General features: G+C 33.2%; 2 protein-coding genes across 5 annotated transcripts; one reads left to right on the top strand and one right to left on the bottom strand.

The window, feature by feature from the left end:
• Positions 1 to 772: 772 nt before the first annotated feature.
• On the bottom strand, positions 773 to 2,495 carry galla-2 (MIP18 family protein galla-2). Its single transcript, XM_088239508.1, has one exon. It carries the CDS (start codon positions 1,558 to 1,560, stop codon positions 1,093 to 1,095), a length of 468 nt encoding a protein of 155 aa, XP_088095634.1. The 5' UTR covers positions 1,561 to 2,495; the 3' UTR covers positions 773 to 1,092.
• An 892-nt stretch (positions 2,496 to 3,387) lies between these two features.
• On the top strand, positions 3,388 to 9,664 carry LOC148272832 (calmodulin-like protein 4). 4 transcript variants are annotated; one of them, XM_088239509.1, is made up of 5 exons: positions 3,388 to 3,686; positions 4,266 to 4,296; positions 7,335 to 7,540; positions 8,288 to 8,395; positions 8,504 to 9,664. In XM_088239509.1, the coding sequence occupies exons 1-5, from the start codon at positions 3,684 to 3,686 to the stop codon at positions 8,603 to 8,605; spliced, it is 450 nt and encodes a 149-aa protein (XP_088095635.1). In that variant the 5' UTR covers positions 3,388 to 3,683; the 3' UTR covers positions 8,606 to 9,664. The 4 variants fall into 4 exon arrangements, with proteins under 4 accessions (XP_088095635.1, XP_088095636.1, XP_088095637.1 ...); XM_088239510.1 differs by having other exon boundaries at positions 8,497 to 9,664; XM_088239511.1 differs by lacking the exons at positions 3,388 to 3,686; positions 4,266 to 4,296 and adding an exon at positions 7,042 to 7,239.
• Positions 9,665 to 11,781: the final 2,117 nt, after the last annotated feature.

Raw genomic sequence — 11,781 nt, 5'->3', positions numbered from 1 at the left:
TTATGTATTTTAATTTATTTAAATAATGCATCTTATGCATGTACAAAAAAATTTTAGTCATAAATATAACAATTTTTTACTTTGATAACTACTCTTGACATTTTGAATTAGTAAAACAGAAATCATCATCATTTCCTTTTTGCACCTAATGGTGCATAGGCCACAGTATTGCTTTACCAACCACAGCATATCTTAATAATTTTTGTTACGTGAAGGTAAGATGATAAGTCTTACGCTTCACGCGCCAGTTCGTGGACTATGAAATATTGTAGTGTAAAAATACCTCTTTAAATAAATATTTCATGTCAACTACGTTGGGAATTTAACCCGAGACCTCTCGCACGGTAGGGAAGCGCGCTGACCATTTGGCCACGAGGCGGTCATAGGAACATCTTGTGAAACCTTCTTTTAACTTTTAGTAAACTTTCTCTTTCTAACATGAAAGAAATTGATAATTGAAAAGATATGGTTGTGCAGTACTGCCATCTCTGCTGCTGATTACCTTAATGTAAAGGAATACACAGTGATACATTGCCGTCAATCCAAAACATTTTGTTTTATGTCTTCTGATATTTTGTCTCTTATGCTAAAGTTTAAGTGTTCATGATTTTTTTTTCTATGCAAACCATTGAATTTTTTCATTTCATGTTTACAGACACGGATGTTTTTTATTTGTTTGTTTTTATAATGATATTGATATTCTATTAAAGGCGTAAGGTGTTGAAATAATAAATATATAAAACTACAATAACGTAAATAAAAAATGAAGATATTGGTACAAAAATGATTTATTTGAAATGATTAACTAATGATATGATAACAATGAATAAGAATAATACAATTTAGGTTAACTCATAAAATGGATCCTTACAACATATTAAATTATACATTGTGTGTACATTTATGATTAATTTTCATATTTATAGATAATACAGACATATTATATGCAGTTAAAATCTGTACAAACAGGTATGAAAGACATTGGACCATTTTAAGAATGAAAACTTTATTATCTTTATAAATATAATTTGGTTTGAGGTCCAGTTACCGAGCCTTATATTTACTTACATTTGCAAAGTCCTTTACCAGCAATCAACAAGAGCTAGTGCATTGATTGATTATTTCAATAAGATTGTTGTTTTCAAGCGCAGCTGCTACCCGTTCCTTGTCGGCAAGTTGTTTGTTAACGGCTGCTTCTGATGCGTGGCTCCCTGGAGTCACTTCAACAGACACTTTGAACCGGGAGGGCAGCGCACGAAGCAAAAGAACCCTTATAGACAATCCTATGAGCGTCGCCATACTGCAGTGCGGAATCGTCGGAGTAAAGTTAACGTGAACATTGTTGACAGTACTGTCGATAGATATATTCCTCTCCTCAACTACATGTAATTCTTCTAATGTAAGGGGATGTTCAGGGTCGTTTATATTTCGAATTAAATCAAATATTTCTCTCTTGTCGAATTCGTCGGTGACATTCTCGTCTTGATCCGAATTCGTTATAGGTCTCTCAGTTTCTTTTTCATAAACTTGGGGGTTAAGATTATCGATAACTTTATCCATGTTGGGTGTTCAAACCCACAGGGATTTAAGAAAAAAATATTGACAACAAAATTTTACAAGTATAATTTATTCGAAATGCGAAAACAACACCAATCCTATTGTCTTTATTTTCCACTTTACGACTTCCGGCACTAACACGAGCAATGCTTGACATTTGACATTGACTCGTTGACAGTTGACAGCAGGGTTGCCAGACTGGATCAAGCGAAAAGAGGTAGATTCAGAAAAATAAATCGGTAGATTCGGGGGGCGTGGAGGGGGGAGGAAGGAAAATAAATTTGACAGTTGTTCTAAATTAAAGCGTCGTTTCGCCTAAGGCTTTAACATCCCCTAAGGCTTTAAATAGTCGAAAAAGCTTGATAAATGAACAATTGTAAACCAAAAGGACTTCACTATGTAAATTAACAAAATATATCGACTCCAGATTTTCTTTTATTACTTTGAGGTTATGTTGATATTACTATTTCAACAATACTGTATTTTGTGTAACCATACAAACTTTTCAAGGGTTAAAGGCATACATATTAATGAAATCACACTAAGTCACCAATGAATGCATTTTTTTTTGTGCACAAAGATACATCGGTTGAATGTTTTTCATTAAAATATATTCAATAATGTATGATAATACCCGTTCTGTAGAAATTCAAGTATTGTGTTTTGTAAGCCTGGTCGGTACAAACAGTTTTTTGCAGGTAGAAGCGTCTTGCAGCATAGAGGCCCTGACATTGATGGGTATTCTCTATCTCTCTATGTCCTGGTTATTTTTATAACCATCAGTCAAATTTTGTTGCCAAACTAAATTGCTAAACAAAGAAATAATTAATAATTAATAATTTAAGTTCTTTAAATATAAAAACTGCTGAAGTACTGAACGAATTGCCTAAAACAATGATTCAACTAAATTTAAATAGAAAATAGATAATTAACTGAAGAAAAAACATTTCTATATTTTTTTTATATGAAAGGTGATCGCTTAAATTTTTCCTCATAAAATAGACAAAGTGATATATAAATTTTTCAATAATGTCATGAAATTCAATGGTCATGATTTATTATAATACAATATTTTATATTTGAAAAATACTAACCAATTCAATTCATTTCATTAATATATCATTCATTATATACTTATGTACGATAGATAAGCAGTTTTTGAACAATCAACATATGGCAACCTAAGTGAGCAAACAAACAATAAATTATTATAATGAGTATTCGTTTTATTTGTATTGAAATTTTGTTCAATGGAAAAAAAACAAGGAAATGTATAAAAATCGGTAGAATTTCAATAGAATTCGGTAGATCGGTAAATTGCTTCTAAAATCGGTAGATCTACAAAAAAAGTCGGTAGTAATGGCAACATTAAATATATATTATGAAACACATTCAAATGATAATAATAATTATGGATAACTTATATATCTTTATATATTGATGTATCTAGATGTATATTTATACGTAAAAAATTAATACATAGGTAACTTAGTGTGATTTAATCAATTAATTTCGCTACATACACTTATATCAAAATATTTATGCCTTAAACCCTCGAAGAATTTGTATGGTTACACAAAATACAGTATTGTTGAAATAGAAATTAAAATATATTTACCTGTATTCTGGGCCTGTTTTGCGAGCCGGAATCAATATATTTTGGTGATTCACATATTGCAGTCTTTTCGGTTTTCAATTGTTCATTTATCAAGCGTTTTCGACCATTTAAAACAACGGCCTTAGGCGAAAAAGCGCTTTTATTTTGAACAACTCTCAAATTTATTTTTGCCCCCCCCCCCCCCCTCCCCCCCCCTCCTGCTCTCCTCCCGAATCTACCGATTTATTTTTCTGAATCTAGGTACCTATTTTCGCTTGATCCAGTCTGATTAGAATAATGTAATCTGTGTCTGTGGTTATTGGTTATTGGTGACGTCAACGAGAGGTTGTAGATAGCGATAAGATTGATAAAAATAAAAAGGCCAATAATATATGGATATTATGGATAATATTCCGACTAATTCGAGTTATTATCTCATCACTTCAACATTATAAATTCAAATATTAAAGAACCATAATTATTGTAAGATTCCGATCGTTCAAAAGCAAAAGTTTTATTAAGTTTGAACATGGTAAGGATTTTTCGATATGTTATGTTTCACCAGAAATAAGTTTTTTACGTTGTTTAATAACAATATATTACAATGAAGTTATTCCAATTTGAAAAAAATCTACTCTACATTGACAGCGAAAATTAGGGCACTTCAATTTCGTGTTATTTTTGTTATACCTCTAGTTCTTTTAAATTGAAATACCTTCTAGGTGTTTTGCAATTATTTTTTATTTTTATTTTGCTCGAGACTCAATAGAACTTCTCAAGTATGTAAGTACATAAGTTTTAATATTGCAATTCTTTGTTATACAAGAATTGGGTCATTACTATTGTCATATACATGAGTGTCCTACACTAATATACAATTAAATTGTCTATATTTCCGTACAAACTGTTTGTTTACCCAATAAAATAATAAATAAATAAATTTAATCCAGTAAAACAATATGAAAATCGGTTTTAATACTAATTTGTTTTTGCAGTGATATAAATAATGTTTTTTACTAATCGTATGACAAAAATTTTGTAAGTATTTTGTAAGATTTGTAAGTAATAAAAACTGCAATGATTATTAATGATTTTGTTTTTCCATTTTTAGGCTCGTTATTTTAAAGAACAAGATATTGATGGTGAGTCAAACCGTGAGATGTATATTTAGTCTTAATGACCTCATCGGCACTCAGTTGACCATTTGCATTAGTGACGTAAGCGGGCTGAACATTTTTTGAGATGTCTACAAAAAGGAAAATATCAATTCCTCAACTTGCATTAAGGAAATTGAAAACTAAAACATAGCGAAACCTGATAAACTTTAGTGGTTTTACACAAGAAGGTGCACGGAAAAACGAGATCATTTTATTTTTGAGATATTAAAACCATATTTTTAAAATGTATCAAATGCAATGGAATATTGATAAGCTATCAAATGTGGCCTTTTGTCTCATAAACTATGCACAGGAAAAAACTTCGGGTCACAGCTGGCTATAAAACAGTCAATAATGCGACCGTGCTGCGACCTCGGTTTAGTCTGTTCAAATGAGTTTAAAAAAAATTATAGTAGTTTTTTGTACATTTATTAAATATATGGCAAGGCAGTGTCCCGCAAATAAGGTTATTCTTATTTATGTTTAAATCATTAACTTTGTGGTCAAATATTTTAACTAATGTTAGTAAATATTAGTATATAACCACTTACCGACTTTTTTAGTCAACCGGTTTCGTGACGTATTCGTCTCTTCGTCAGGACACTCACTACACCAACATTCTAATACTAAAATAACCGGTTTCGTGACGTATTCGTCTCTTCGTCAGGACACTCACTACACCAACATTCTAATACTAAAATACACCTCCACCTTCACCATCACCGTAGTATATATATAGTATTTCCAAAAACACATAAATCACATGCTGATTTATAGAGATTCGAGCGCCACTGTGTCTAGTCATGCACTGAGCTTAATTTAAAAAAATATTTAATTTGTATTAAAGAATTGGTAGGGAGTTGTGATGGAGGGGGGGGTAGAGGTAGGGTTACCCGATTCGTTAATTTTTAATTTAAAAAGAGCGCTGTACTGAAAACTTATTTGATTATTTATTAAAGGAATATAATTTTTTAATGTGAAAAATCTCCATATTATTTCATTTAAGTCCTTATTATTTGAATGCAAAATTTTTACTCTTTTATCCTTATCAAACAAACAAACCATCACGCCGTTTCAGTAGGTAGGCAGAGAGGATAGAACGCTATAACACTCTATCTTGGCATACAGACCTTGTTTCCTCTACATTCATACATCTCATGCACGCACGCAGATTATTCCTACTTTGACATGTCCATATTCAAGTATTTGATGGACTTGATCGTGCCATGTCTTTCTCGTTTTCTGCATCCATCAACATTTGCATCGTAGATCCTTTTAGCCGCTCTTTCGCTGTCCATTCGCTCTATATTTCCAAACCAACGCAGCACCCCTTTCTTGATTCTGTCAATAATGCATGTCTCAGCCTTACACACTTCACGGATCTCGACATTTATGCACCTCTCATACATTAGAGTTGGCACTAGAACTCCATTGTGAACTGCTAGTTTAGCCTCCTGCGATAAATATTTGTTTGCCAAAGTAGATTTCAGTGCACGGTTCACCCTGTTCCCAGCACTCACCTTTCTTTCAATATCTTTCTCAGTCTTTCCATCCCTAGTTAACATACTTCCCAGGTACACAAATTCTTCTACCTGATTCAGAATATCTACGTTCACACTGATCTCACATTTAGTTATATTTTCATCACTTTCAAAAACCATCACTTTCGATTTATCAACATTCATAAGCAAATCGCTTTTCTTGCATACATTGTAGACTTTTGTTACCAAGAATTGGAGGTCTTCTTTGCTGCTAGCAAGAAACACAGCATTATCTGCATACAGAAGACAGTAAACAGTTATACCACTCATTTTTGCTCCCATTCATATATCTTTTAGTTCTTTCATACAGTTATCGATGTATATGTGGAACAACCATGGTGACATTACACATCCCTGTTTGACTCCTTTCGGAATATTAAATCACGATGTGAATGACCCATTCACCTTCACACATGCTGTGCTGTCCTGTCCTTATACAGTGACACAATAGCCCTTGTCAGGTTACCATTCACTCCATACTCCGATAAAACCTTCCACAATTTCTCTCTGTCAACTCTATCAAATGCCTTTTGCAGATCGACAAATGCGCAGAGCAAATATTTGATCCATACATCCTCTTCCATTCATAAATCCACTTTGTATATCCCAAACTCTATCTTTAGTCACTTTTCTTACTCTCTCAATCAGTATTCTGCCATAAATCTTTCCAACAGCGCTCAAAAGGCTGATAGCTCTATAGTTTCCGCAGTCCACCCTAGAGCCTTTTTCCTTGTATAGAGGCATAACAACAGCTCTCCTCCAATCAGGGGGAGTGTATTCCTCCTCTAAACATAGGTTAAAGAGCTTATGTAGCCATACAAAAATTATTTCTCCACCCGCCTTTATAAACTCTGTGGCAATGTTATCATAACCTTGCGCTTTCCCATTCTTCATATACTTAGCAGCTGATTTAAAGTTTTGAGTTTGAAACGTGATTTGAAGTTATAAGATGATTAGCAAACTCTGAAAAATTATTATTATTTAAACATCTCATGTGTTCTTTAATGTGAATATTGAAGCTACGTGACATTCTCCCGATGTGTCTTGACAGACACAAGTTGCATTGGAGTTGATAAACTCCCGAGTTGTTAAATATATCACTTTTATCTTTACAATTAACGGTACGTCTCGAAACCGGTAGACTGAAAAAGTCGGTAAGTAGTTATATACTAATATTTACTGACATTAGTTAAGGTTATTCTTCTTTTTGTTCTCCCGTAAAATGATTTATTTGTCAATGATCCCATTTTCGCTGTATTACCTTCAAGTGATTATAACAAGAACGTAGAGAGCAGAGTCTCAAAAAATAATATCATAAGCCGACTTACAACTGACTGACGACGGATCGGACCTACTTAAAACCTGTTTATCAGGATCGACTGTGGTCGTAAGTCGACGACTTCCTGTATTGTCAGTTTTCAAAATACTTATTAAAGAGGTTTTAATATAAGTATTTAATAAAAAACTTTTTTGTTTTTTCAGAATTCAGGGAATGCTTCTATTTATTTGCAAGATCTGGTCAAATCAGATCTCTAGATGAGTTGACAGTAGTAATGAGGTCTCTTGGTCTATCCCCTACTATTGCAGAACTCACCGGGTACCTTAAGGGTAAACAAGGACGAATGACTTTTGCAGATTTCTTAGAGGTCATGCATGTGCATTCACGAGCTGAGAATCTACCGAAAGAAGTCAGTTTAATGCACTTACCATAGTTATATTGTATTTGCATGTAAAAAATTATATACCCATTAAGTAATCATTTCTGCTGCTAAAAGCCTAATCAAGGTCAATCAATAATGTTCTAAAGTATTCTTATTGTCTACTTATTATGGTCATAACGATTTATTTCTTTGATATATATTTTTTCTTAAATGATACTACTCCAAAAGTGTTTTTACGTTTTATTTTTAGCATAAATAAATCAATATTGGCTTTTGAATAAACTTTTCGCCTAATTGAAATAACAATTGTAGTAATATTTAACATCAGCTTAGTTAAGGTGATTCTAAACAAAAATATGGAACTAATTATTCATAGATGCGCTTTTATATTTTTTTATTGAAAAATGCCATTTTTACGTTTATTTTTAATGGAAATTTTACAAAACTTGGTTTGCGGAAACATTACACTAAGTTGATTGTAGCAAATACCATAACAATATAATTTCGGTCCTTTTTACAAAATGGTGTACAAAACAAAAAATAACATCTCATTATAAAAGCGCCATCTATGAATAATTAGTTTCATATTTTCGTTTAAAATCACCTTAAAGGGGCAGGGTATTTACTACATCCAGAGTCATAAAAATATTAAATTAATGTTGAAAACTCTTGTGTACATGTCAACCATTGCCTCTTTTTGTGCTTTTTCTTTCTATGGTTGACTTTTAGCTAAAGGTTTGTTTTAATTTAACAATTTGTGTATTTTTCTGTTAGGTGGTGGATGCATTCCGAGCGGGAGATCGATCAGGTCGAGGGACTATTCCCGCATCACAATTACGTAATCTCTTGCAAAACTGGGGAGAGGGACTCTCCTCCAGAGAGGTAATTTCTTCTACAAATTGACCACAAATAAAGAAACTCTGTAAAATTAGATTTAATTTGCTTACAAATTATACATATTACAATTTCTCAACAACTTAAAGTTTTCAGGTGGATAACATCTTCAGAGAAGCAAATGTTTCCAATAATGGGCAAGTTCGTTATGAAGACTTTGTGAAAATTGCTTGCGCTCCGGTGCCTGATTACTATTAAGTTTTTCTAACATTCCTTTATTATTTTTCGCACCAAATTATTCATTTTATTTATATTTCATGACTCATACAAGCACAGCAATTGACCCTCCAATATGTACTTATCTTTATGATATTTTTATTTAATTAATCCATTGAATATTTTTGCACAAGTTTCACTGCATAAATAATCAATAATAATTACGATTTTTTTGTTTTGTGTTTGCCTATATGTAGCCTTTTTACATTTATTGTTTGTAGCATAGAATTAAGAATAGTCCAGAAACTGCATACGCACATCAAACAGAAGGCGACTCAACTACTCTATAAATAAGTAGGTTTACGTTTTGACCCATTAGTTTCTTTGTATATGTCTTAAAGAAACAGGATGCAATCACATTTCATGTGTAATTAGTAAATGAATGTGAGTGTAACAAATGCATTACTTAAAAATTTAATTATTTTTCCTTCTGTCAGATTGTCGAAGAAACATAATGGAAATTTCTTTGTTGTTGGGTTAGTAATTTTTTTTACCCTACTTTGCTCATCTAATGAGAAAATTAATGAAAGTTGGATCTCGGATTCAACAGCTCTGTGGTGGACATTTGACCGACATTATCTTCAAAACATCAAATATTATTTAACATGATATAAAAATATCCATTTTATGGAAAATAAAATTTGTTTTATATTTTAAGTTTGAAGTTCATTAATTCAATTATTCTTATTAAATAACCCTTTACTTATCTACTCTGTTGTGTCAATCAATATTTCCGCATGCACAATAAAATTTTAGAGAAATTAACAGATTGCTTTTTTTTTATCTTACATTTGTGTTATGATTTTTTTTCCCATCATCAACATTACGCTACGACCTCACAAAAGTTGGGCATAGTGGGGGAATTATTGGACACAGTCCGATGTATTCAAATATGATTCTACGCTCCTTCTGGACTATTCTTAATTCTATGGTTTGTAGTAAAATAGTTTTATTTTGTTTTGTTAATAAAGGGTTTTTCAATAAGGACGGATATATGCTGAAATGAAATAAAACAAGTTGTGTGTGAGGTTATTAACAAAATTCTTTTTTTATGTGAAAGGCCCACATGTGCTATTAAGTGTGAAATATAACATCGTTTAAATGCCCGCCTTGGCTTCTTACGGTGGCACGGATCCTAGTGGTCCAATTATCATTGACTCTTCCGCGTAGATCTGGCTGAATTTGAGCGATGGCCTGTGTTATGTTCGTTCACCTTTAAGGCATCGGTCGATTGTGGTTTATTTGCATAGACCTGTGACTTCAAGAAACCCTACAAGAAAAAGTCTAGCGGGGTCAAATCGCATGACCTTGGTGGCCCATTTAGATCAGATCCTGCGAGAGATAACCTTACCCTCAAATCGTTCATGCAGAATGTCAATTGGCGTCCGCTGTGTGGTACGTAGCGCCGTCCTGCTGGAACCACATGTCTAGGTCCATATGGTTCAATTTGGCCATAAGAAATTGGTTATCATCGTTATGAGTGCTCGCTGTTGACAGTGACCGCCTCACCAATGTCATTTTCGAGAAAGTACGGACCAATGATGCCGCCGGTCCAAAATCCACACCAAACGGTAACTTTTTGAGGATGCATTATCACCTGGTGAACCTCGTGTTGGTTGGTGTTGTCCCATGTATGGCTATTTTGGTTGTTAACACAGCCATTCATCCAAAAATACGCCTCGTCACTAAAAATTATTTTTTGGCAAAAATTGGGGTCGTCTTCCAAACGATTCGAAGCCCAGTCAGCGAACAAACGGCGTTGTCTATGGTCATGAACATTGAGCTCCTGGGTCAATCAGATCTTGTACGGGTGTAGGCCTAAGTCCCGACGCAATATTCGCCAAGTCTGCGAAAGAATCGAGGCGAGGAATCGACTGCCTCGGGCCCGCTGTACACTTTCACGGACAGCAGTGATGTTCTCGGCCGATCTTGGGTTCCTTGAAGGTACGGGTGTTGGCTGATTGAATACCAAACCGACCGTCTCAAATTTGGCTACCAAACGTTGAAGAGTTGACTGTAAAAAGCCACCACGTCTACCGTAAAATGGACGCAATGCGCGCAACGTTTGTACTAACGAACACTCATTTTGATAATAAAATTTGATCATTTAAACGTGCTGTTCAATTGTGTAACTTGACATGGTGATTTGGCATAAGCTATCTGTAGTCTGTGGATGTCATAAAAACAAAATGGCCACCACGGACCGTCAAAATCTACCCGCGCCAATTGAAAAACCCTTTATAAGTAACATTAAACATATTTCAGTAAGTAAGATTTGTGCATTTATAAATGTATTGCAAGTGTGATCAATTCAAGCAAATCAAGTCTATTTTGAATAAAGAATTCCAAATGAAAATGTCTTAGATCGTTGGAAAATTAACATTTAAAAAAAGTAGATTATTGGTTGTGGGAACATTATGAAGTTAATAACTATAATGATTTATTAAGTATTTACATTATATTATAGCTAATGACTTGTTATTTTGATGTTTCAAATGTATATTTTTACATGTATTTTACACAAACAAATATATACCTAAAAACCTGTAATATATGTATACTTACAAACAGCAGCGACTGTTGAATTTGTCAAGATTTACTTAATATTGTACTATATATATGTTATAAACTGACTTTACAAAGTATTATTTTTGAAATTAATGTAATAAAATATTTTATTAGGGTGATTGTTTATATTTTATATGGATCATCTTTTATTTAATTTTTTTAATCTATCAACTGGATAACAAACCTTTTATTTCACAATCCTAATTTACTTCCGGGGTACTTCCGATGAAGCAACTCACTTTAAGTTGATAATGGAAAACTTCGATGAGGAAAAAACTCGGCTCAGTCACCAACATGGAACTAGGTCCATTTCAGCCATGAAATTGGTGGAGACCAGAGCCCAGAACTTCTATGGAAGCAAAACAACTTAATTATTCATACTAAGGTTGGTTAATAAGCTTCCCGCTGAGGTAAAGGGCTCTGCCAGTCTGGAGCAAAGAAGCAGGCAATTGAAGGACTTCCTCTTTAAAAATCAAGACTTCAAAGTGTAAAAATATGTTAAACATTCACTTCTACCTTTTTTTAAAAATTCTTGGTATTGTTTCATTTTCTTAAGTTTCCTACATTAAATTTTTCCAGTCGATTTGGTG

The sequence above is a fragment of the Micrasema longulum genome, unplaced genomic scaffold (assembly GCF_059751315.1).
Source record: "Micrasema longulum isolate JH-2025_06_02 unplaced genomic scaffold, ASM5975131v1 h1tg002175l, whole genome shotgun sequence".
NCBI classification, from domain to species: Eukaryota; Metazoa; Arthropoda; class Insecta; order Trichoptera; family Brachycentridae; genus Micrasema; species Micrasema longulum.
This window is presented reverse-complemented; position numbering and strand designations above follow the sequence as displayed.